Source organism: Vanessa atalanta, chromosome 15, assembly GCF_905147765.1.
Source record: "Vanessa atalanta chromosome 15, ilVanAtal1.2, whole genome shotgun sequence".
NCBI lineage: Eukaryota > Metazoa > Arthropoda > Insecta > Lepidoptera > Nymphalidae > Vanessa > Vanessa atalanta.
The window spans coordinates 5,468,377-5,495,666 of record NC_061885.1 but is presented as its reverse complement, the minus strand read 5'-3'; the positions used below and the strand labels follow the sequence as shown (position 1 = coordinate 5,495,666).

At 32.0% G+C, this 27,290-nt stretch overlaps 3 protein-coding genes across 5 annotated transcripts in view; 1 reads left to right on the top strand and 2 right to left on the bottom strand.

Annotated features, from left to right (window-relative positions):
- Positions 1–561: 561 nt before the first annotated feature.
- LOC125069577 (type 1 phosphatidylinositol 4,5-bisphosphate 4-phosphatase) lies at positions 562–10,149 on the bottom strand. Of its 3 annotated transcripts, none has more exons than XM_047679111.1 (4): positions 9,838–9,910; positions 9,602–9,771; positions 8,865–9,074; positions 562–1,655 (listed from the first exon to the last, which is right to left on the bottom strand). In XM_047679111.1, exons 1-4 carry the CDS (start codon positions 9,893–9,895, stop codon positions 1,371–1,373), a joined length of 723 nt encoding a protein of 240 aa, XP_047535067.1. In that variant the 5' UTR covers positions 9,896–9,910; the 3' UTR covers positions 562–1,370. The 3 variants fall into 3 exon arrangements, with proteins under 3 accessions (XP_047535067.1, XP_047535069.1, XP_047535068.1); XM_047679113.1 differs by lacking the exon at positions 9,838–9,910 and adding an exon at positions 9,995–10,149 and having other exon boundaries at positions 563–1,655; XM_047679112.1 differs by lacking the exon at positions 9,838–9,910 and adding an exon at positions 9,995–10,146 and having other exon boundaries at positions 563–1,655; positions 9,602–9,783.
- A 1,578-nt stretch (positions 10,150–11,727) lies between these two features.
- Positions 11,728–18,342, top strand: LOC125069586 (U3 small nucleolar RNA-associated protein 4 homolog). Its single transcript, XM_047679123.1, has 11 exons — positions 11,728–11,982; positions 12,054–12,433; positions 12,520–12,701; positions 12,792–12,982; positions 13,359–13,514; positions 13,732–14,071; positions 14,634–14,817; positions 14,931–15,154; positions 15,871–16,053; positions 17,334–17,423; positions 17,703–18,342. The coding sequence occupies exons 1-11, from the start codon at positions 11,882–11,884 to the stop codon at positions 17,817–17,819; spliced, it is 2,148 nt and encodes a 715-aa protein (XP_047535079.1). The 5' UTR covers positions 11,728–11,881; the 3' UTR covers positions 17,820–18,342.
- Positions 18,343–18,869: 527 nt separating this feature from the next.
- Positions 18,870–27,290, bottom strand: part of LOC125069590 — a 60,441-nt gene continuing 52,020 nt past the window's right edge. The window contains exons 2-6 of the mRNA XM_047679131.1: positions 21,505–21,600; positions 21,163–21,269; positions 20,974–21,087; positions 20,342–20,480; positions 18,870–19,193 (exon numbers count right to left, since the gene is read on the bottom strand). Coding sequence (XP_047535087.1) covers positions 19,067–19,193; positions 20,342–20,480; positions 20,974–21,087; positions 21,163–21,269; positions 21,505–21,587 — 570 coding nt within the window. The 5' untranslated portion in view covers positions 21,588–21,600 and the 3' untranslated portion in view covers positions 18,870–19,066. The remainder of the gene's footprint in view (positions 19,194–20,341; positions 20,481–20,973; positions 21,088–21,162; positions 21,270–21,504; positions 21,601–27,290) is intronic.

The following is a 27,290-nucleotide window of genomic DNA, read 5'->3' as shown; positions in this document are numbered from 1 at the left end:
AAAAAAATATTCGAATGATAAATCAGTCAGCAGTTGATTAATTCGACTATTACATCGATTTATATTCTGTAGCAGTTTAATCAAATGTCAAATTAAATAACTAGATTGTTTGTCGCTGCATTTAATGTTAGTTTAAAACAAAAAAATTTAAAAAAAAATCTTATAATCTGAAAGATATATAATCTGTAAGAAAAAAAGTATTTATAATGAATAGGCAATGCAGATCAAATCCAATATAATATTCGGAATTATTCGTTAGCATGAATACAAAATCGAAGCTAAATTTTGACTAACTACAATCTAAGGTTAAATTTTCAGGTTAAATGTTCGGATCATGGTCACAACGAAGATTATGTTAAAAATAATAATAAATTCAGTAATATAAAGTTCAGTTTACTTAATACAATAACATACAGGTATATAGTAGTACAATACATTATATTTTCATTAATACCTAGCACATATACTATGTTCATTTTTGTTTATCAAATTCATCTTACTGATTTGAAATAAACTTATTTTTTTATATAGTTTTATTTTTAGAGTCAAATGAAATTAACTAATTAATCTTAAGAGAACTAACAATATATTATTTATTGTGAACCAGAATTATATGTAAAGGAAGTTATTTTCAGATATTCTCTGACAACTTTTTTTATTTTGTTAATACTTCTTACAAATTAGAAACGTATCTCGCTGACTATAAGACACGTTTTAATCTTGTCGACGCATTCATTGAATTCAATACCGAATCTATGTACGTTCTCGTGTGTACAAACCTTAAAGGTATTTTTAAAAGATGTACTTTACACTTATCTCAATTTACAAGTTTCATTTAAATAATTTCAAAGTCGATAAATAAATCTACAAATTATAGAAACGTGTACGTAAGCATTATCTAGTTGTAAAATACCAATTATCTGAGATTACAGAGCTTATTTTATACCGCATACAAATTTCCGTAGCAAATATTTTTAATCTGCACACTTTAGCAAAAACAAATATTCTTTACAATATCAAGTACTATCGTTTTCTACATCGCCCATGTAGATTTTACTTTAACATAGTTTTAATGTCGGAATGCATACTAACTACTGTTAGGTTACCAAATAATTTACTTCGGTAACAGTCAAAGCGTTAAAATTATATTTATAACTCCAAGCAAATATCTATAGCGATTAAAGTATACAAACCTACGTAATTGTCATAAAATCAATTCGAAACAAAATACCACAGTCCACTTTATCAATATAAATGGTTACACTTTTATCTAACAAATCCTATAAAATATATGTATACATAATGCAATATGGAATCGAGATATTTCCTAGTCATACTATCACATGAACCAAAGCCGTTCCGTTGATGATCTACATCGGGCCTTCGATTTTACTCACTTTCATAGCGAAATAATATATGGCCCGGCTGAATAGAATGAAGGCGACTAAGAACGCCCCGACGTACGCCACGTACACGCCGCCTCCGTGCGTCTTGGCCGCCGACAGCGTGCCGAGCGTCACCCCCAGCGCGATGGCGAAGGACATCAGAGACAGCACCGCGAATCTAATGCCTCGCTTTCGGGCCACGCTCTGACCCACCGAAGATACTTTCCGGCAGTGAGGGCACCGCACTGGTGAGTCTTTCATAGTTTGATACTGAAATGAAATAAAATGAAAAAAAATATCATTGTAACACAAAATCAAAAGCAGTTTCGTTTTAGTATTTAAAGAAATGGAAATAATATTATAGTTCAGATGATGTATTCGTTTGTTCGTGTGTTTTATATTATAATTAAATTGCGAAATATAAATACAACAGCACTCCTAGTCTCATCTACAATATAAATAACTCTTAGGAGTATCAATACAGGCTCCGATATCATTTCCTACATACGACGATAACATACAAAAGTATAGTACGACACAACTTAGATCTAATAGTAGCATCGGCAAAATTCGTAAAACCGATCACATCCGCATTAAGTACGCCTTCCCAAAACATCAACACTTATTTATTTCTTATGTGAATATGATCTTTACGCAATCGTAATAACTAGTAATGTCATATAACCAAATATATTCGTCGAACTGACGCGAAAATTTACCTACAGTTGATAGCAAAATAAATGGTCACATTATTAAATTTTTATTTGTTTTAACTGACTTCAAAAAGGTAAGTTATTTACATTTGATGGGAATGATAGAGTACGTAGCTAGTATTCAAAAATTCCAAGGTAATAAATCTTTATTAAGTTAATAACAACTTATTTTGTGGAATACAGTTTATTCTTATTGGAATGATCACGCATTCAAACTGATATCCTCATTACCAATAGCACCACTAAAACCGTCGAACGATGAAGCATTGTTCATCGTCGTTTTATATAACTCTTCATCAGATAATGATTCATCACTATCTGATGAAAAGTCATTTAGGTTGATGATAAATTGATCCACATATTGATCTGTTAAATCCTCGTGTCTCATATGTTCATTTTCATATTTTATCGCGTGATTGACTACTTTTTCCCATTCGGATACGCCAATTGATTCAAATTTCTCCATTAATAGTTCTTTGACTTTTGTTAAATTCATCGAGACATTTTTCGAACTAACGTGACCTTTAACTTGGCCCAAATATTTTTTATTGGGTTAAATTCTGGATGATAAGGAGGTAACCGTAAAACAGAATGACCATGTTCCGACAATATTTGATCAATTGAGTATTAAACATGATTTGCTTTGTGACGTTTAATAATTTCATACAATTTCGGTTTCAGTAGGTTTGATAAAAAGGGTATATTTTTAGATAAAAGCCATGATTGCATGGTTGCTTTTAGAGATCTGGAATTCGGTGAATTGTCAGTGAATTGTGAATTGAATTATGGTAAGGAGCGTTATCTACGACCACTACTGTTTTAGGTCGTAAATTCGGTATGAGGTGTTGTTTTGATCGTAATTTGTTATATTCATTTCGTGATGGTAATCGCCAGTACTTTGGGATGATTTGTAAACTAAGAGAGCACCAGGTACAAAGCCTCTTGAGCTGCCAGCGTGCACAATGATTAATCGATCACCTTTTGAGGTCGGTTTTTTTAAACCTTTCTTAGACCTATCCATCCAAATAAATTCCTTTGTATGGGTGGCGTGTATTTAAGTCTCGTCAGTATAAACTATATCCCGTCCTTTACTCCTAAACGTTTGTATTTGTCGAAGATACTTAATCCGCTGAAGTCGTACTTCATCTTTCTCAGCCAAAAGAGATCTATTATTTTCTATTTTTTTTTAATTTAAAACCTAGTTCATGCAATATTCTTATCAAAGTTTCTCGACAGCCCGTGAAATTTATGTCTTCCTTTAATTTGTTTAATAATGATTTTATTGTAGGCAATCTTTTTTCAGTAAGATGAAACTCAGATATTTCCTTCTAATGAAAATCATCTAAATTTATTCGATGTACTTTCTTTTTTTTAGACTTTTGGGGTGAATTAAAAGGTTTATGGGAGGGACCACGACTTGAACTAGTCGAAGCCGTGGCATTATAAGAAGCACAATCAACAGCTGAATTAGTAGAAGTCAAGGCATCGTCATGCTCCTTCAAAACAGCACTTATTGTTCTACGCGACACACCAGTTGCTTTCGCAGTTCGCTCTTGGATGTTTTGAAAGTGATCTTTTCTAAAAACAATGTTTTTAGACTCTGTGGCCTCTCGTCTCATAAATTGATAAGCATTATAAATTATTTCCCGACTCTGGCTATAATATGGCTTACCTCGTTTCAACGATGTCATATTGGAAAATATAACAAAAATTAAATAATATTTACTTTATCATTAAATTGTCACGCAGTGTACAAAATGATTCACTCGCGTGTGTCAGATTAATTAAGAAATAAATAAATAATTAGACAATTACAAACAAGGCTTACACTATGTATTGTATGTTTTAATCAATTCTGTAATAATAATATTTTAATTTAAGTTATTTTTGAATTGTATTGATAGCATTGATATTTAAATAAGAGGGTACTTTGACTTTTCTGTTCAATATTGTGAGTAACGTGATTCGTAGTGAGGTTTATATAAGTGATGGAAGCTCGGTTCAAAACACTTTAGTCGGGACTACGACTTTTTACTATTCACTTTGATCCTGGACCAGCAAGGTGTTAACAATTAAGGTACGATATAATTTTGTGATATAATAGAATTGTTATTGCTTGTTAAATTATTGATGAATAGTTGAAGTGTCTTTTTGTAATTATCAATATACAAAGTTAGTATTATATATACAAAGTTAGTATAATTGTATTTAACTAACATGATTGTATTTTTGGATATTGGAAAAGAGTAACTACTGAGTTTCTTGCCGGTTCTTCTCGGTAGAATCTACATTCCGAACCGGTGGTAGCTTTACATTAAATAGATTGTTAATTGTTGGTTTAAAAAGTGCTTGTAAAAGCCTACTCGAATAAAGTGTATTTGGATTAAGTTAATTGGTTTTAGTTTAATTATTAATTGATAAAAAATCTAACACGTGCATTCACTTCGATGTCTCGGTTTGAACTGAAGCGGGAATCTATAGCGTCGAATAGCGTTGAAAGGCGCGATAGGGAGCTATTTCTATTGGTTGTGTAAATCGGCACTAACCGGTTTTATTGAATTTGCCGATGCTACATCTAAGTTGTGTCGTACTATACCTATATCTAATTCTACTTATTATATACCGTAACACATACACACACAGTGTCACTATTGTTTGATATCGTATAATTATAGGTATTAATTAAATAGTTTAATTTTTTCTATACTGTATTGTTTGCGAAAGTTACTGTCTGTCTGTTACTATGCAAAACCACCGAACCGAATTTGATGAAATTTGGTAGGAAGTAAGCTTGAACCACAGGGCTACATAGGCTACTTTTTTATACATAAAACCTGACGACCAGGTCCTAAAACAAAAAAGAAGTATTTAATAATATGCTTTACTTTTAATCTGACAACAGCTCAGGTGCGAGGATAATGTATTTGCCCTACTTCTGTGTACAACGGCTAACAGCCTTAACCTATTTCGTTAAACAAGCAGTGGCTGGACTTCAAAAAGAAATGTACTATGTGTAGATTATAATATTATTATAATGACTGCAGGAATTCAAAATATCAAGTTAAGCTAAGCGGGTTTTTGATAAAACCAGTTTAGAAAAAAATTAAGCTATTTTGTTTCCAAGCCAGGTCAATTTGTAACTCCGTAGCTAATATATGTATAAGTATATAAGTATATTATAATAAAAATGTAAAATTACCGTGTTAATAAAAGAATTAAGCTTAACCATATTGACTTATATTGTGGGCATAACTATGTTTATTTTTTAAATGTTTGCGTGCTGTTCATTAGTCATGGTTTGTGACCGAATTGCCATAACCGATTCAATAAATAACTTATGTTAGTGTAAAATACTTAATCATTTGGTAGGCTGTTTTCACTTTAAATTTAGATTTGAAATATTATTTTTATTTCTTGAGTGAAATTTACAAAACTCGACACGCATCGATGAGCATCCTATATAGCAATTACTTACACTCCTATATCTGAAACCTCTGATTATTATTATAGAACATATTGCACATGGAGCCCGCGGTATATACTATAGAAAAGCAACAGAAACGAATGTAAATTCCCCTTAGTGGGAAACGGCGTTATTATTATCTTATTGATAATGATGATATTTAAATATTTTATTTTCAACTCAAATTGAATATAGAATAAAATATAGAATAGAACCAATAGAAAGTTGCCTAAAAATTTTTCAAATATTTGTTTTTTGCAAATAGTCCAATGTACCAAATGCAATGAGATTTACTAAGCCGCAGACAATATATCGTAATTGACTGACAGATATGGAACGAACAGACTAAAATGTAATGCCTAGATATAGATCATTGAAATTTGGAGGGTACTTTCATTTTGATATATAAGAAATTACACATAGCTTAACCTTTGTCTGATATATTCGAAGCTTCGTCGAGGAAAATACATTATCAAATAATTTATTTTTTAAGTCGCCCGACGATCAATTGACTTAAATATTCACATTTTGGTGTCCGATTGTAAACAGTTTTAAAATAAAGGTTGCGTGCGGCGATCATGGTTATTTCTATGATTTCAATAACATTTATTATTGATATCAAATAAATTTATAAATCACTAATCTTTTTCCGAATATTTACGACTTATTTTATTTAATACTTATTTTGCTCGTTATTGGTGTCGATATATCAAACATAATTAACGAGGTATCCCTAAATTATCTTGGTTTTGAATAGAAAGACTGCCGCTGACAAGTCCTTGCAGGTTGGTAGGAGGATACACGGTTTATTCACTTCGACATGTTTCGACAATATGAGAGAGTTTGAAATGACTTGATGACGAAGCTATGCGCCGTCATGACAATGCAGTGAATAAGCGTACAAGATCAAAGCGATAGCACTAGCAATGTTTTTTTCATTCTTAATATACTTCGCCGTGATAAATATAGTCGTGGTTAATAGTCTGATAAGTGCTAGAAATCTTTACATTATATTTTTATGGCAGACAACGTCTAAATCTACAATGCAAAAACATATGCCTACAATGCAGTATTGAATATTTGAATTATGTATGTACATACGTACCCTTCTACTAACCATTTCATTTGCCGATAAGTTTTCCAAATTAATATATGAACCACGATAGGCCACGAGCTAAATTAAATTAAATAAAACATAGATACTGATAAAGAGATTAATAATAAAACCATTCAACGAAATAAAAGTTATTCGATTTAATACACTGTCAGATATTATTGTGTCTCAGTAATCAGTCAGTGCAAAGAAGAAACGCTGAAATAACATAATACGTTACCACATTTCTTATTATATTTGTATTTAATCGATCACATAATTTGGTTGCTAATTTTTCAACTCGACAAATTAACTCTACCAAATAACGAAGGTCTACGATAATATAATCATAGGCATTAAACGTTCGGATAAAATAGTCATAAAAACATGAATCTGGATATGAGAATCTGTACATACTTAATACCGTGAAGTTTTTTTAAAACAAAGAAATTCTTATTTGAAATATTACGCCAGATACTGTGGTGCTGTTCTGTAATTTCGCCAGCAATGACAATTATGCTACTGATGGGTTTTGCCAAACCTTATAGTGCATTTGAAAGAAATATAGTACCAAATGTACTTATGGTTACAAAAAAACATAATGAAAATGTAAAATTATAAATCAATCAATAAGATTAGAAGCAATTCATCAAATGGAAAATTCATTAGGATGCTTTGTTATGAAAATGATGACATCCAATTGCCTGCAGCTACTGCACGCAGAAATACGATTGCTCTATAAATGTCATCCTACGTTTGATACGTTTGATGTAATTTCCTGTTAATATTAGCAACACCATAGACAAGTTTAAAAGAATCTTCATTTACAGTTAATAAATTAGAATCATGACTTCAGCCTTTGGTATAACTATAAAATAATTAACAATAATACTTATTACTTTTGTCCTAATTCGGTCTTGGAATAACCAATAATAATTCAGCTGCAGGACAAAAGGCTCACGAGCTGCATGTGAACTAAATCTAATTCCAAAATCAAGATTGTTACTAACGCCAATACGATAATATACATCGTATATTCTCGTATAGGTCCCTCCTCCCGACAGACTTTGGCCAGGGTATATATTAGCCATCCATCGGCCAAGTTTGTATGCAAACAAAAGTACGCTACTAAGTCTCTACTACTCTGCTATCAAAATCGGATAAGATAGAAAATCCGACACGATCAGACTATTTGGTATAGGAGCTGCTACCAAGAATGACGTATGGAAATAAACCTTGACAAAATAACTTTTTAAAAAGCCAAATACATAAACCGAGGCAACAACATGTACACTATTTATATAAGGCGTTCGATATAAACTTAACGGCACATCAACTTCAGACAATTTTATCTTTATTTATAAATTGTTAACACTAATAAGAGATTACTTTTCATTATCAGAAATCAACTTGACCGTATCGTCCATCCATCGTACCATCTTGATAAGCTAATAATTGAATTAAATAAAAAAAAATGCTCTCAGAATAGATATGAAAAAGGTGAAAATACGATTACAAAATTTGAACCAAGATACTACAGAACCGTAATTTTTATTTGTAAATAAAAAACCTTTTATTAAGAATATGAAAGTGAAATCTATAATATTTTCTAGTTAGCTTAAATAACAACGCACGCTATTAATTCCAGTGGTCAGCAAACCATGCAATATTAATACTGCGTATTGATTATATACACAACAGTCAAGAGTTATATAATATCTAGAAGCATTAATAATCTATTGAAAATATATCAAATTTTTTATGGAAGTCTAAGCCATATTATTATACAGCCTCATTAAACAGTATTGTTGTCAAATAATAAACAGACAAGTAGTTTCAAACCTAATACGCATACTATTCATTATCTATCTTTCTATTAAATTTATTTAAGATTATGAAATGAGTTGAAAAAGATGAAAATGGGATGAAAAACAATATTGCAATTTACAACATAAAATATTTTCCAAGTATTTTGTGATTCATGTCTATTGAATAATTGAATATTTTTGTATTAATTATATACATATGATTTCCCTTCTATCCACTTGTAGTTAAGACCCTTGTTGTCTTTTGGTCTGACTGTGGCAATATGACTAAAAAGTAGATAAGCATGGTAATTTTAAAACAAAAAGCTTTTACGTGGCATAATGGGTATATATATGTACTTAAAAAAATAAATTAATTATTATCAAACATCAAAGGTAACTTACTAGGAAAGTGTCTTGACAATGTGCGCAGATGACCCTGCACATCCCAGGTAAAGTGGGCACAGGAGGTGTCACAGGCGACGGAGCAAGATTGATGATCCTCTTGCAATCAGCTCGTGGGCATGCAATACGCTGCGATGATGACTTGCAGATCAGCAAGCAATTGCAAGGACAGCGGACATACTTTTTTCCTGGTGGTGCATTTCTTATAGGCTACAAGACATAAAAAATATTGTTAAACAATTACTTTATTATATTTTTTCAAATCTACATCCTTGTAACTTAGGCATGACTTATGTATCTAAGGCCAAAAAAAAAGAAAAATACATATTACAGTTCCTTTGGCAAGTAGCATGTAAAATTGTTTATTAATCTATATTTAATTGCCTTTAATTTGTTTTTAGAGCCTTTTATTTATAGAATGTGGTAATTTTATTACATAGTTTTGGTGTAGTTTTTAGTAAGATTTTCTTATGTATTAAATGATGTAAAAATAGGACTACATTGGCAGGTTTATGTAGAAGCACACATTAATAGCCAAAAATACTACACAATAGTTGTTTTTTTTTTTAAATTAATTATGGGTTAAGCTTTAAATTTTTTAGTTTATTTTTAGCATGTGAGGTATGTAAAATGAGGCAATTTAGTAAAAATGAATCTACAAGCCTAGTATTTTCTGTATGTACTTAGGGTATGCGTTTCATGTGCAAAATTTCTTTACTAAATCTAAAAAGACTCACCGTTGCTTCATTGCAATCAGAACATTTTACAACATGTTGTTCTCTTTTCCCAGAAATATCTATCATAGCTTGACAAACTCGACATGTTACCATCGGCAGCCCTTCTTGTTTATACGGCGGAGGGAGCTCGTCAGGCCCAATTGGTGAGATTGTGCTGACATTCTCCTCTTCTGTGAAAAAGCCTGTGTATATAAAAATATAATAATATAAAAATACGTAACTATTGTTACTACTACTTTTTAAGTAACACCTGAACTTGCATAATCCTAACAAGTTAGTAGACAACTTGCTCATGATCGAGTTGTCTTTATTACTTTGTTTAGCAACAAATAAAATAAATAAAAATTTGGTTGAATCATCAGCTGTCAAAACAACAAAATCGCAATTACCTACCATCATTTAGAAGTGGTTGACTTTCGCTTTGTCCGTCGCCCATTTTAACACTCTAAAGATTTACAGCACAAGATGTAAATAACTTTATATAAATCAAGAATTCTTTCGATAAAAATTAACATACCAGTTTTACTACGATCGTAAAAAAAACTAATTCACATTTCACAGATAGTGAAAATTAAATAGTATTATAGAAATTAAAAAATGCACAGATAAAAATGTATCCAATTCGTAGCAATACAGTTACTTATTTTAACCGGTGAAAGTTTTAATAATGAATAATTGTTTTATAACAAAATATTATTTTTTAATTTGTTAAAAAATAAGGAATTAGGAGATCGTGAATTATTTACTTATAACCAATACGAATATTTTGCGAAATATAAAACCCATTATTATAACAATAATAATATATGTTTAATGTTTTTGCAGTATTAACTGTAATTTTATTATTGATATTGTATGTACATATATATATTTGAATAGTAGGTATTTCATAGAAAATAACGGCAAATGACATAAAAATAAATGTTATCGACACAAAAAAACTCCCGTAGTGCCATAGTAGTTTCTATAATCCCATCAAAAACATAAATGTAAAAATGAGAGCCAAGTTAAATATTATGAAATATACCTTGGTTGTTGTCTTCAACGACAAAATAAGTGAGATCTAAATTTGTGCCAAGTTAAATAGTCCTTTCTGAAATTTTTTTATAACTACATAAAAAATCATTTCTTCTTATAAATTGGGATAATATATTGTTGCCTATGGTCTGAATTTTTTCCTTTATATTGGCTTAATTATCTACCTGCATGCCAAATTTGAACTTTCTAGTATACCTGGAAGTAGGTTTTGATCTATAGTTCAGTCAGTGATAAAAATGACGATTTTTAGACGTTAATATCTAAATAACCATTTGAGATGCGTTTATGAAATTTGAAACACATATGTATCTCGCGAGTCTCAATATATGAACCTTGACACATTTATGTCAAATAGTTTTTGAGTTATGAGGAGGTTAAAAGTGGCTCCAAATGGTTCGTGTAATATTACACACGGTGCTGCTCGCCAGTTCTGTTACTAGAACTTGGCTGACAAGCTACCGCTGGTCTAGATAAAATGTAATTGCTTAATCAATTAAATTATAGTTTTTCTGTATTTATCCAACATTTGCTATTTGTTTGTCAAACTTTAGAACACATAGCCTTTTGTCTGATGACGAGTCTTCATCTAAATTTAATAATGTTATGTTTTCCAATCCGAAATTATCAATGATATAGTTTTTTCATTATACTCTACTTTTGTTTCATTCTGATACTTTAAAACTTATTAAATGTCAAAAATATTGTATTTTAGTATACAGGATTATTGGTAATTCGACGTATTCCCGTTAGGAGGCAATAGAGGTGCGAGGTATTTGCGATAGTGCAAAAGTGAATCATTTTTGAGTTATTAAGTTTTTACCTTTTTTCAAAACAAGTCAAAAATTCAACTTTAAAAATGATTTAAGAAAAGTATCAATTAAAATCTATTTTTTTCTTCTGATTATTAAAAACGATTAAACATTGATTATTTGTCAATAGTAAAACATAAATTATCGGTTCAGATTTAAAAATCCCATTAATCAAATGGTCCAACTGCTAAGTTGCGTACTCTGTAGTTCCATTTGTCAAAAAATGTAAGACCAAAATAAAAAAACCCAAATAATATTTGAGTCTTGACAGCTATTCGATGTCAGCCTAATGTGTCAGGCTGTCACTATCATGTGCGCAGTGCGATACCGCATGTTGATTATTATTTAATTTGAGCAGTTTAAATATAGTATATAACGCCCTAGAGGCATTAAAATAGTATCCGCATTTGTATTTATCAAAAAATAATATACAATGGCTTGCAAACTACACCGTGTTCGTTTTTATAATCCAAAACCAGAGCAAATAAACTGTGTATCTTTTAATACAAAAAGCAAACTCTTAGCACTAGCAAGGTAATTTTTGTTTCTAAATAGACCATTATTAATTTAAGAACATGGTGTTTATTATTGCATTATTGTTACAGGCAGGATGCATCTATTGAAATATGGGACTTAAACTTTGCACCTTTTCTTCTTAAATTCAAACCAGGTGAAGCAAATACTTCTGTAGAAGCTCTGGGATGGGTTAATCATAGATTACTTTCGACAGGCCTTGGAGGAGCTTTATTAGAATGGGATATGGAGACTCTTTCAATAAAATTTACAATGATTCTAACTGGTTATGCTGCATGGTGTCTAGATGTTAATTCCAGTAATACTCTGGTAGCAGTAGGAACTGAACAAGGCTATATCAATTTATATTCAGTGGAAAATGATGAGATTGTTTACAAAAAGATTTTTGATAAACAGGAGGGAAGGATTTTGTGTTGCAAATTTAATAACACAGGCAGTGTGTTAGTAACAGGTAACTTATCAAACATACATAAATTTAAAGAATATTTTATGTTTATATTACAGCATAGTATATATTAATATTACTAAATTTTCCAGGATCTATTGACACAATCAGAGTGTGGAATGTTGAAACTGGTCATGCAACATGTCGAATGTCTGTTAGTAGAAGGGCAAAGGAAACTATTGTGTGGTGCCTCGCTGTCCTGTCTGATAATACTGTCATTTCAGGAGATAGTCACGGAAGGCTTACATTTTGGGATGGTAATCTAGGGGATCAGGTAATTGACCTACTGCAATACTAACACAATAGTCATAACTTCTTAAAATGAATGATTAAACTATAGCAAAGTATATTTATTTAATTTCAGATTGAGTCATACAAATGCCACAAATCTAATATATTATCAATAGCAGTTTCTGATGATGAAAACAGTTTGTACTGCAGTGGAGTTGATCCAGTTATTATGAATTTTGTTAAAGTTAACTGTAGTTCTGGAAAGCAATCGAGTGCGCAATGGGTGAAAAATGTGCAAAGAAATATACATGAACATGATGTCAGGTATTGATATTTATTAAATACTCATATCTTAGTAGGCATGCTAAGATAATCCATGTAGCATGTAGTTCATAACCCCGGCACAAAATCCAGGCAAGAACCACTAAATTTTTACATGTGCAATTAGTATGCTTAATAGATATTAGGAAACCACGATAAAATAATTTGACTATCAATAAATCTATTGAGTACATAATGGTAGAATAAGTTCCAAAACTCTTTTAACACTAAAAATTAGAATAATATACACTAATTCATTTCAATCATAATTTAGGCTTTTCATTTATTGGGAAAACATTTATGCTGAGTTTTAATAGTGATGTGGATCAATTTAATTTATTTTATTTATGTGTTTATGAAGCAATTATATCACTTCCAGGGCTCTTGTGATACATGGTGATAAGTTGATATCTGTTGGGGCAGATGGTTATCTGACTCTTTCAAGTTATCCACCAAAATGGGTGATGAGGATTCCTCCTATGATACCAGCTCCAAGATCAGCTGTATGTCCTCAAAAGAAATTACTTTTATTAAGGTATAGCATTAAACATTGTGTTAAAAATATATAGATATACTGTTATAAATATTGATAATTATATTTACTTAAAAGTAATCATTATATTTATACTTAAATTACATGTGTGATGTGATGCAAAAATTTAAATTACAATTATTTTATTTGATAGAATTCTCTCATTTAGTTCAACAGGATGTTTTTCTATGAGTTCCTTACATAATAGTTTTCATTTCAGGTACAGCAACTATCTTGAAGTTTGGAAACTTGGTTCCTATGCGGTAAATGAAAGTGGTAATGTAACAGTGACTAATGTTAATTTGAATCAGAGTCTAAAACAAAAAGACAGTAATAATGAACTAGAAAAAGATTCTGAAATAGATGCTTTAAGTATAACTGACAATAAATCGGAAAAACAACATCAAGCTAAGAGTTTGAAATTAACAGAAGCACCAATTAAACTTGTGTCGATTCAAACGAAAGGAAAGAAGCAAATTAAATGCTGTGACCTTTCTCCAAGTGGGGAATTGATTGTGTACTCCACTGACAGTAACATGACATTGTTAAAGTTAGAATGTGTAAGTTCTATTTTCAAATCAACCTAAATTTAGTATAGACTAGACTAGGGAGCTGGTGAGCATTTTGATATATGATTTGCTAATCTTTCATATAGATAAATTTGAAATCCATATGTTCCAGTTTAATTTAAGTCTTAGTATATATTTATTTCGTATTGTGAGAAAAAATATTTTTTGTATAATTTAATATACATAATTGTAATAAAATATTTATTAAATGTATAATTTTATAACATAACAAAACTGTGAATCTGCCTCTTTTAGTAATTTTCTTTTGAAATTGCCCATACAGATATTGACATTATACAGAGTTATCGTTAAAACATTGGTCCAGCGACCAAATTCGTAATTTAAATCCAACTATCAGCACAACTTTTCTTCTATGACTTCAAAAAACTTTCATATTGCTATAATCAACCATGTCCCATACTCCGGGTGTTGTATTCATAATAATAATTCTAAGTACTCAATAACTAGTACAAAATTCTTGTCATTTACCTGCCAATATACATTACATTGTTGAAGATTAAAGATATTCATAGTTTATATTATTCAATTACAGGATGATGACCAAACCAATATATCATTAGCAAAAGTGTTAGTGAGTGGTCTTGAATGTTGTGACCGCGTGGCCTTTACTGAGGATTCGCGCACGATGGTCGCTTACAAAGATGGAGAGCTGAAAGTATTACAAGTGGACCCTGAAGCAGGCGCGACTATAGTGCAGAATATAGCTTGTGAAAAATGTAAGCAACATTTACCTAAGATAAATAAAATAGAGGTTGCAGAATAATTAATTATTATTAAACAAGTGTATTGTGATGGTGGATTGGGTTTTAACAAATTATGATTTTTTCAGACCTCAGGTCGAAATGTATTCTCCATCTCCAAATATCAAAAGATACTCCATCAAAAACGATTTACCTAGTGGCGGCCGACACGCAGAGCGATATCGCTGTTTGGATAAAGAAAGACAATAAATTTAGATTCTATGTCTCATTGCCTAAATACAGATGCGTACCCTCCGCTTTGACATTCGATAACGAGGAGGAGAAGCTCATCGTAGCCTACGTCGATCAAGAGGTAGGTTCTGTCTATTATTTACTTAGATTTGCTAAGAGCAAATGAGTAAATATCTCCTTACTTTTATAAAATCGCGCAATTATTGGTATACTACTACAAAATGCAGCGGTACGTGTGCTCCCTCACTGTCCGAGCTTAAAACCTGTTTTCCCAAGTTCGGGCATTTAGTAAAGTATGTAATCGTACGATACGTAAGATAATCAGATAAATAATAGAGAGACCTATTGTTCAACGCAAATTTTGTTTCTGTGGGTAATGTATACTAGCCTACATATATAAAAACTCGTGATATATATATTACATGACTTTTTTTGAGAAGCGTAATACAAACTTTAATTTGTTTTGCGTAAAGTGTAACGGGGATAGCTTTAATTTTTTGGATTTAAATCCTTAAAACTGAGACTGCCGTCTCAGTTTTTATTCGCAAAGTTATACTTATGGGGTATAATAAAATTAGATAAATAAATCATATTTACCGTTTTGAGGACGAAGTGGTTATCTCAGTGCGTCATATTTCATTCAAATAATTCAAAAATTCACCGCACCAAGTGGAGAAAAATAAAGTTAAGATTTTATCACCAAGTTTGCGCCTCGGCAAAGTATTCGTTTTGGATGAAATAAGATTTCGCAATTATTAAAAGATAATGCAGCTCCGAAGTATTTTCTTACGATGCGTTCGTTCGGACTGTGTCTAGTAATCATACGACAACTTCCAGCTGATCGAGTACGACCTGGTGAAGGCGAGGGCGTCGAAGAGCGCGGTGTCGGAGAGCGCGGCGTGGCGCGCGCGCTCGGCGGCCGCCGCCGCGCTCTGCGTGCCGCCCGCGCGCCCCGCGCACCCCGCGCTGCTGGCGCGCGACGACAGCTCGCTGTGGCTGCTGCGGAGCGACGCGCCGCAGGTGAGGCGGACCTGGCATTTTAATGACGTGCGAACGCGCATCTTTCGCGACTATCGATGTGTGTGTTGTAATTAAATTATTGTTAATTTGTGAAGATAAGTTTCTATAATATAAAAACCCTAGCATTACCCGTCGTGTCTTCACTGAAAAAAAAAACGCCACAACAGTCTCAGAGTAATCATCATAATCGTCACTGATATGTTTTTTTTTTTCAAACTGTACCTACTTCCAATGTGCCCCACTCAGAAACTCAATTCTAGTGCATGTAATAAAAAAGTAATGTTGACAAAAACAAACATTTGTCGCTACAGTCTATGTCAATACGAACCATGATGTCCCATTGGTTAGAATACGTGCATCTTAACCGATGATTGTGGGTTAAAATTTGTGTTTATAATTCATCTCGTGCAAGGAAAACATCTTGAGGAAACCTGCATGTGTCTAAGTTCAACGAAATTCTGCCACATGTTTATCACCAACCCGCTTTGAAGCAGTGTGGTGGAATATGCTCCAAATCTCCTCAAAGGGAGAGGAGGCCTTAGCCCAGCAGTGGGAAATTTACAGGCTGTTACTGTTGTTTGTTGTCTATGTTTATCCAGGAACATTTAAACTAAGACTATTCAAAAATTAAGGGCCCAAATCTAATAATTTTCAACGTTACATGATACGTTCTCAATTCTATTCCGATCCAACTTCGACTTTTCCTTTCAAAAATACAAAAAATATTCTTAACTGAATCGTAACTGATAGCCAGTTTACTAATTTATTTATTGAGATACTTTTCCAATCTAACTTCGACTGAACCGCAACTAGATCGTTGCATTATTAAAATAGTATATATAACTATATATATATACCGTAGAAAACGGCTAATCACCAACGATTACGTTTCGATTCACTTGCTATAAAGTCCCCCAAGGTCGATCCGTGAATCCGTTATTGTTTCAAAGAAGAACTAACTAACACTATTGCGTTTATAAAATTATTAGTAGGTACGAGCCGAGGGACCTCGTTGGTCTAGTGGGTAGATATAAGACAAATCCCGATGTACTGGTTTCAGTTCAAAGGTCGGGCCGAAAAAAGTTGTTAAGTTTTTCTATCCAAAAAAATCTGGCGTTGGTTCTGTTCCTGAACTCTTTTGTGTCACATTTGCCGTCCCATCGGGTATGAGGCTGAGGCAATAATCAACTTATCACCTAAAAAAATATTTCTGTGTATCATACATTAATTTAACTTCCTTAAAATATGTATTTATTATTATTATTTTGTTTTAATTTCAGGCTGATGCCGAGGGGCCAACACCAAAGAAAAAGAATAAAAAAAAGAACGCTGTAAATCCTAACTCCCAAATTAGAATCATTCCCATGAAGGTAATATTAATCAAAATTATATTTCGAAATATTACTGACCTAAACAACGCACCGCACATATTTACCCGCGTTTTTCATTATGGGGTCGTGACCTGTCGATCGTAACGTGATGGGATGTATATTCTGTGAGCTCTTAATTGTGAGCTATAGAGCAGAGATTTTTTAAACCAGTAAGGTAATTTCCAGGAAGATCGCATTTAAATAAACAAATATCTTCAGTGTTATATATATTACATATATTTGAAAACATTATTACAAGTATTTTCTTAATTGTTACAGTACTTGGCTGATTTCCACTGGCTTGGAGACGATGAAGCTGTGACGTTAGAAATTTTACCCGAAAATATTATATCGCAGCTACCACCAGTGATAGCTACTAAGAGACATAATGTATAAGCGTAAATATATTTAAAATATAGGTACTTATATTATTTCTAAAATGTGTTTGATTTTTGGTTTATTTATATATGTATTATATGATAAAACAATTATTTTTTGTATTATACTTTAATGTAAAAGATAGGTTAAAGTTTAAACATTGAGGAGTTGTCTAATTAAATAATCTTTTGTAGAACGACCTTTAATTTAATTATGTTACAAAACAAATAAAATGTACACATAATATCAAGTCGCTGATAGAATGCATTTTTGATAAGTTCTTGTTGAAAGAAAAATGGTTAGAATTTTCGAATTATTATTATTATTATTGTTATAAAATTTATAATAATGTGAAATTATAATAAGCCACATACATATATACTTCTTCGCTAAAATTTATTTTTAATAAATAAGATAACAATATTTTTATTTTATTCTGTGTGCACATACTGTTATTATATATATATGCTGCTGTACATAATATACGTATATAAACTAGTATAAGGTTGATTTATCAACTGTATATTTTTGAAGTGTATATACATTGGTTTGACGACCTCCGTGGACGAGTAGTGTGTACACCGGTTTTCATGGGTACGCCATTCCGAGGTCTCGGGTTCGATTCCCGGCCGAGTCGATGTAGAAAAAGTTTGTAAGTTTTCTATGTTATCTGGGGTCTGGGTGTTTGTGATACCGTCGTTACTTCTGATTATCCATAACAAGTGCTTTAGCTACTTAAATTGGGATCAGAGTAATGTATGTGATGTTGTCCAATATTTATTTATTTATTTATTTATTTATTTATTTATTGGGTCATGACCTACTACCACACGATAGGAACGCATTCTTCAGTGACAGCGCAGGTAGATTGTATTGTCACTAGTACCGAAAGTTTGTGCAAAATGTCAGCTCATTTGTTCGGATGAGTCTGGTATAAAATTAAATTGCAAGATTACATACAGCAGCTTAAGTTAGATATAAGCTTGTAAAAGTATAACTTATTTTGTAACTATAAAAAAGCCGAAGTAGTACACGTTTGTTGGTCTATATTAGCGTTTTAGAATGTAATTAATAGGATTATGTCTTAACTAATTACTATTAGTTACTATTTAGTTATAGCTTAGCAATGGCTAATGTATGAGTAGTCATTTCGAATAATTAATACACGTCAAGGAATATTGCGAATTTTAGTACAAAACCGCGCCAACTTGAACATCCCTCTTCACTGACGTTACAAAAGCGGGGAAGTCCCAACAGTCGCCTGATTATGACAATAACGAATCAAAATCGAATATTGTTACATCTTGTTGCTGCGGATATCCCCAAATTTTATCTGTGACGTCACACCTCGCTGGCGGCAACTTGTAGGATATTGGATCTCCGTCTACACTCCTGAAAACATTGTTATTATCTTACAGTATCAACAAATTACAAAATATGATATTGAAATATAATATGTAACTTAGATTGTAAATAAGAAATAAAATGTGTTATAATAAAAAAAAGTATCTGCTTAATTTCTTCCCGATCCTCGGTGGAATACATATAACGGCTACAATTTACTTTTTAAATAATAATTTAGCAGTGATACTATGAAGTTTCATGAATTAAGTATATTTTAATTGCATTTTCATTTATGATGAAGTCAAAAGTCGAGAGTCGATTTTAAAATACTTTGGTCAATTTACACACGGATTTATTAGGCATCAGATGGGTTGCAACAAGATTCCATTAAAAAGTGGTTTAAATTATTATAAAAGATATACTGTAAAAATTATTTAAAATGCTCATGTCAATAAAAAAAAATTGATAGCTTTGGAGAAAAAAGGAAATACAGATCTTTGTAATTATCTATTACTTAACTCATTTATTTCTATTAATTTAAATTATTTAAAAAAAATGATGTGATGAGTATGATCATATTAAATGATGTGAATTATAATAATAATATATAAATAACGTATACGTATTAAATATTAGAGAGTACATTTCATCAATAACTAATAAGTAGCATAGTAATCATAGACCAAAGAGTTTGTAATGTAGGTAGAGCAACTTGAGTGTAGAGCTTTAATAATAATTCTATGTAGGTATGTGATAAATGATAAATATTTGATACTTTCCTAAACGTTGTTGATAACGGATGTACAATGATTACTCATAAGAAATACTGCTCCGTATTAGAGAGAGGAATGTTACTATTATAGGGGATATAAAATAAGACTTGTAGAGCTATTAGAGAAGTTACAGAGAAAACGTGTCATGTATTACACGCAGCACTCTTGTTGTTTTAATTTTGTTCATAAAGTTATTTTGCAAGTCTTGTTATTAACGAGAAGCTATAATTAATTCACATATATATATCTGATTTAATTTCGAACACATCGACGTCTCTTGGGAGCTATATACATACGTATATCGTGTTTATTTTAAACGAATTCGACAGTATTACAATATTCTTAAATTTTCTAGATATACAATATTTGTCAGCATTATGAAAAGTTAATAACTTAGTAAACTTATTTAAATTCCATACTAACCCTAAAAACATGACGGTCTGCTTGTAAGGGTCGTATAATTGTCCGGGCGGTAGTGGAGAACGGATAGGATAGTCGCGGGATGTTTTCACTACTGGTCCAAACTTTTCCAGCGAGCAGCGAGCGCGTCGACCAATAACACCTAGTAAGAGTCAACCAATATAATATCCCACTGAAATTATGTACACAAATTAAAAACACTTTAGCCCCAATACATATTATTGGTGCTTATCCGAAATTGAATCCTCGATCTTTGCACGAAATTTGCTAAGTCAATAGCTCGTTTTATTTCTAGATCATCTCTTATCAATAGCACATATATTAATGTTAACTTTAAATAAATCGTATTCATGAAATTAGATCTAGTTATAGGTCCTTGTGCAGGATCATCTGTCATCAGTTCGTCATCAACGGTTCTATTGACAAACATCCGCTATATGTCATTCCCCACGGCACTATTATGAATTTAAGAACCTTTGGTTGCTGCATTGACGGTATATTCGTTTGACGGTTCTATCTCTGTCGAAAGTTATTAATATTACCATATGAAGTTTTGCATGCTCGTCTGCCTTCATGAAAGAAATAATAAAATAGATTTGAATACATAATTACTTATTTAAGAAAACATAGCTTACCAGAGCTAGTAGCTGGTAGCTGTGATGGAGACGGGTCTATTTTGACGGCGAGCTCTTCAACAGGCTTGCAGCTGACTGAACGAACTGCTGCTCGGTAATCGTCAAGTGACATTCCTATAGATACAATTAAAAAAATAGTAAAAAAAGTGTAATCTTTCATATATTACCAACATTTAATTTTTAACAGACCTATTTTAAGTGCTTCTTCTTCTTGCATTTCTCGAACGTGTTTATGGAAACCCCATCGTTGCTGCCAAAGGCGGGCAGCATGCTTCTCTTTTTTACTCACTGATGTACTGTAAAACGAACGCACATTTTCTGAATATAATTATTTGGCATAAAAATAAAAGAATTAACGAATGTTCCTTACAGGTATATCAAGGTTTGCATATTTAATTTTATGGTATTTAAATATGAAATATAATCGTATGGTGGAAAACAGTTTAGTTCATTGCAAGCCTTAGCGATTAACACGCATGTTTTAGCGATTTATTACATTATATACATTTTAATAAATGATAAAAATCTTACAGAATTCCCTGTGCTTTCACTGGGTCGATAGAAGGTTCTCGGCGAATGCCGACACCTGTAGGAGCTTGTGTAGTATTTTCCATTTGAACTTGTTAGTTATTTAAATAGGTAATTGATTAAAATTAAATTATGTATTTTATTTGTATTAGGACTGTTTTATTTTGCTTTTCCTAACTACGAGTACAATAGATATTGATCAAACGATTTCGTCACCCTACCGATGATGGATATAGAAACGAACCAAAGTGTATTTCGTTCCGAATTATAATTCTTTAAAGAAAATGAAAGCAAAACATAAACCTCTTTGTTATCCTTTTGAACAGCCTTTGTTAGCCTTTATGTTAAAACCTATCAATGTTCAACTTGCACTGTTCGGTAATTTAATTAGCTTTGATGCAAATTAAAATGTTATGTCATTCGTACTTTCGGGTTCGGGCTATATAAAAATTGCCTAGTCGGTATTTAATCGTAATTAGACCACGGGCGCGAATTAAAATTTGTATGCAAATGTTTTCGTGACTTTGTACACCTAATACAAATTGAATTTGGTACATATTTATTATTTATTTATAATTCAGAAAAGACTTCGATTTTAGGTACAAGGGTATTACGCAGTTTACTAAACAAATATATATAACATTTAATGTGGTTGGAAAAAGTCTACGACGTCATTAACATATATATCCCCCCCGCGAAAATAGTCGCGAAAATTTTATCATTTTAATTCGCACCCGTGATCTAATTACCTACACAAAAAGGCAAAACCCGCAAAAACCTCAGTAAAGCAAATTATAAGTGAATTACTAAAGGTGTATTATTTTGACCATCTTTCTAGAACTCCCAAAGAAAAATGTATTACAATAACTTAAATGTAATGTTTTTTTCTTGACAAAGAAGTAGGTAAATATAAAATTATAAAATCAAAGAAACTTAGATGTAAAAAGGTCTTATGTTAATAATTCTCCTGCAATTATTACAGTGCAAAACGTTAATCTACAATCATTACAACGGCTCTACACGGTTCATAATTGCGCACGTCTAGACGTAGGCATAAAATACTATGTGTTTAAACTACTATAATTTTATCATACCTTATAATGCAACTTTTTGTTTCTTCCTATTTAATGATGTTAATTAAACAATATATTTTTAAAGAGTCTTGAAGGCCCACTACCTCGAACTCGTTAATCTTAAACGAAGATTGCGGTTTCAAAACCGGGCAACCACTACTGATTTTTCATGTGCTTAATTCCCATGACATTACTGGAAACCCACATTTAAGCAGCGAAGCGAAATAATCTCCAAGCCTTCTTTTCAGGAGAAATGGAGGTATTTGTCCAGCAGTGAAAAATTTACTTTTTTACACTACTACTAATTACTAGGTTATACTTAATCTTTGTTTTTCAATTGAGTACACATATTCTCTAGAATAAATAAATAACCTCATTAATACGTGATTTATCATGTGGTCGTAGAAAATAAACATAACGAATTATTTGCTTTCAAACTTATTAAAACTTTATAGTAATAAATTTATTGAATGCAATACAGTTCAATCGAATAAAAATAGTTTTTTAAAACAGACGCAATAATCAATTAATTATTATTAAGTATTTATCTTTTTTAATATAATTGTGAAACGTTATTATATTAATCGTGAAAATAATTCGAGCCTTTGTTCTAGATCACGTTGGTAATTATACTGATTGCGATTCAGTATACATAGACAGGGTGTGTAATATAAACGGTCTAGTCTAGACGCGGGGGCGTGCGGAAAAGGTTACAATGCTCTGTGGGTACGCACCGAGAATTTCACGACCTTTTCGCTTCAACGCAGACTTTTACAGAATTGGGTCACGTTTCACGTACATACGTAGCAATATATTTGTACGTGTAACTTTATATAACATTAGATTTACATTTTATGGCGGGCTTGAATATGTTTAACAACTAAGAGTTTTACAGACATTGAATTTTAAAATTAGAATCATTGGAGAATAAATGAATATAAAAAGTAATACTTGTTTAAAAAATATTGATTTCGTTAAGAATAATGTTAAGCCTTCTAGCCTTCTATTTACTCAAGGGAGACTAAAAAATGCACAGGTGTGTGCGCAAACAAAAGTGCACTACCATAATCAAATTAAATGGTGATCCAACGTGCTTTCTGAGGTAATTAGTGGCCCGCCCCGGGGACTGGAGCCAGGTTCTTAAGATCTGTAGCTTATAAGCAAGCCACACAACGAGGCGAAAATTATTTACTTGTTTTTATATTTCTAAAAATAAAAATATCTTCTATATATTTTACAGCTTGGTAAGGATTCTGGGGGATTTCATTTCGGAATGCTATATATACAAATAAGTTTATTCATTATGCATATCGCAAATTTTCAATATTGAAAAAGCGATGAGAGCTTCCATTATTTCATATTTCAAACCGCATTTATGATAATTTGAAAGAAATATGAAAAGACATGAATAATTTATTGACGAATTGGAATATATTTCGAGTAGCTGTGTATTTTAAGTAGAAGCTGTAACTTCATGCAAACAAAATTATGATGCATTTAGAACGCAGGACCGAGGCCTTCGTCTCACCTCCAGACGCTTTGCACGGCTCGTTTGTTGTCCTCCGGCATGTAAAGTCTAGTCTAGACAGACTAGGCAGACAAAGAACATTGAGTTTTCTTTACGTCAGCTTCATAATCGGGAGATATGCAATCGACTTTTATAACCTTAACACTTTTTTTAGTAATACCTTAAGGTGACATTATAAAATAACATAGATTTTTTTACGAATTGTTGGTTTAATTTCAAGGATGTCATAGTCTGGATATTTCGTTAAGCGTGAATACAATACTATTATAATCTATATTGAGACATTGGAGACTAAATCATCATTCATAAATTTTATATCAGAAGATGCAGCACGTTTCGCAGGTTTTAGTATCTACGTATAGGTACTTTTTCAAATAAAAAGACGGTTTTGTTTATATATTATATCATAAAAATACATATTGTCTATTAATGTAGTTGAGATATACTGTTATGCTTAGAAAAATCATTAAAGAATGACTTATTAGATTGTAAATATACTTAGGGTAAAAATATATATATATATTTATGTATGTATATCTGAATATATGACAATTAACTAAAGTTCTATACGCATATATTCACTTATCGTCCTTTGTCATTCTGTCAAATATACGGTAACTATCGTAAAAACTAAGGTACAATTACATTTCACCAATAAATCTTACATATTCATGACAATGTATCACCAATGCATAGGTGATCGTGGTCGTTTTTTGTATAGGTTAAACAGAGACATAACTTCATTTCAAACAGACATAACGAAAAGTAAAAAGTGCAGCGCACTGCAAGTATTATTCGGTTCACCTCCAGACGGTGCCTTTTCTAGGCGCGCGAGCGAGCACTTTGTTCAGTCTAGACGAATTGCATTATGAAAATTTATATACCTAGACGATTTACACAAGTAGTAACCAATGTACAAAATATTACGACTTTTATTTCTTAAATACAGTATTTTTTAACTACATTTATTTATGTAGAATTAAAAATATTTAAAATATTCCATTTCAGATATAGAAAGTTTATGACTCTATTAATAATAATTTAATGGTCACAATTCCGCAAAATGATGTCATATATTATACGAATGGTTTTTATTTTACGATTAAAGTAGTAAAATATGCGTATGTAGGTACACTGTAAACTTTTTAAAGATTTTGAAAAATAAGTTGTGGTTTTGTTGATATCGGACAATTTGGGTCATATTCTTTAATAGGTCGCAGTGAGGACGAACAAGTAGGGAGCTCGACCCCACGCGTCGCTCAACGTCCTATTTTTTGCCGTGGAGCAGATTGTCGTAATCGCGAACTGACGATGCGGCAACCGTTAGTTACGGCCGCTCCACTTTAAACCTCATCCATTTTAATTTAACAAAAGTGCCGGCCGATAGCGCGGAGGAAGGACTCATTTCCGTCGTGCCAGCTCGCGTCTGACTCACGTCGCCCGGGACGGTGGAAAAGAACGCGCAACGCACGTCCCGGCATTCCCCATGAGCATGACGCTTTCATACGAAGCGCGTTTAAAGGAACTGAAATGGCATAAACGGTTATTATCACTAATTTATATTAAATAAATAAAACAAAATAGGTTTCATTAAGAGATGTACGTTCTTACACAGTAAAAATAAATGACTACATTTGTTAAATTAATAAATATTGAATACAAATCCCTAATTATTTAAAACTAAAACACAACATATATCGCACGACATCATTACTCTCATTGCAAATTGTTGTTATTGGAAATATCTGGTCTATTTTACAAAACGGTTAAATAATAATGAAACAATCAAAGTAAGGCTGAATGGGAGCATCAAATAATTGTTATTGTGTACGCACTTACATAACTAATGGTAAACGCTCTACTATTGCGTCCCTTTAGACTAAGGTTGTCAAATGCAGTTTAGTCTGGACAATTTAAAATAAGAATTATAATGTGACTGTGTTCTTGAACGATTGATGATGTTGAATGAAGAAGCGTGGTCTTTCAACTTTTGTCTCCGACGACCCTTTTCCCGCTCCCGCTCCTTCGTCTCCTTATGGACTATGACGGTTTCACAGAAGGATACTACGGCCGATTTCCTGTGGACCATCGCCACGATTCATAGGGACAGGTCTCGTCTAACCTCACCAGGATGCCAGGATCTACCTCTCTGCAATTCCCGCGGTGCACGCCTCCGGTGTATGCAGTATGCTGCAACACAGATGGGACACATCGTCGTTAATTTTCAAAAACAATTATGACCGGTCATTATTTGCGTAAATCGGAAGGTGATATTCCGTCGGCATAGACCCTACTCTAACTTAGCCTCCTGGCATTGTAAAATTTAATAGAACTAATCAAAGACAATGATTAGTTCTATTAAATTAGAGATGAAGACACGTACGATTTAAATACCAAACCAATTTCCAAATGTTTACAGTAGAAATAAATTTTCAGTATACTTTTGAACTAAAACAAAATTGGGAAGACCTGGAAGATGGCAGCCCTAGTCATGACCCATACAATGTCGCCTGTGACGTACTCACTATACATTTATACCTAATAGCTTCTTGTCTGAGCGCGTCGAACAGTCTGCCCGCTTCGCTCGACACGCCTGCATGCATCTCTAACGTCACAAATCGTTTTTAATAATGACGCATTCACTTGGAGCAGTATTACCAAATACATATTGACTAATTATCAATTTGTCCTCAGATTGACATTTACATCAGCTGATAGAAAAAATATGACTTACATTTTATAAGATATATATATCTATTATAAACACGAATTATGTAAGAGACAATAACAGACACTTCAGTCAAAATCAAGTGGAAATCAATAGCCTATTGGGAGAAATTCCAAAGGCACTTTCAGTGGGTCATCTTTATTACGTGATATGCTCGAATAAAAAGTAGGACAATTCAAATATATAAAATAAACTAACGAAATTTAGACGGTTTTTATAAACAATATTGTTATGAATATGCCCAAATAATTAATAAACGTAATCATTTTCTCCAGAATTATCTTAGTAGGTATGTCAAGATTATATTTATTTTACTCGTATAGCAGGTAAGTTACGTGGATATTATAATTATGTGCGGATGCTCTTATAATTTTATATATAGGTAAGTAATCGATACATAATCGAGACGTACCTATATGTAAAATTTATGGTATGATATATTGATTATGATATATGAGAC

Excerpts from the sequence above, each read along its gene's own strand:
- LOC125069577 (XM_047679111.1), bottom strand. The coding sequence starts at position 9,895 with ATGAGCAAGTTGTCTACTAACTTGTTAGGATTATGCAAGTTCAGGTGT. Across the intron at positions 9,772-9,837 it reads GTTCAGGTGTTACTTAAAAA|AAGAGGAGAATGTCAGCACA; the intron begins GTAGTAGTAACA and ends GCTTTTTCACAG. Across the intron at positions 9,075-9,601 it reads CTGATTGCAATGAAGCAACG|CCTATAAGAAATGCACCACC; the intron begins GTGAGTCTTTTT and ends TATGTCTTGTAG.
- LOC125069586 (XM_047679123.1), top strand. The coding sequence starts at position 11,882 with ATGGCTTGCAAACTACACCGTGTTCGTTTTTATAATCCAAAACCAGAG. Across the intron at positions 14,072-14,633 it reads CATTGTTAAAGTTAGAATGT|GATGATGACCAAACCAATAT; the intron begins GTAAGTTCTATT and ends ATTCAATTACAG. Across the intron at positions 17,424-17,702 it reads TTAGAATCATTCCCATGAAG|TACTTGGCTGATTTCCACTG; the intron begins GTAATATTAATC and ends TAATTGTTACAG.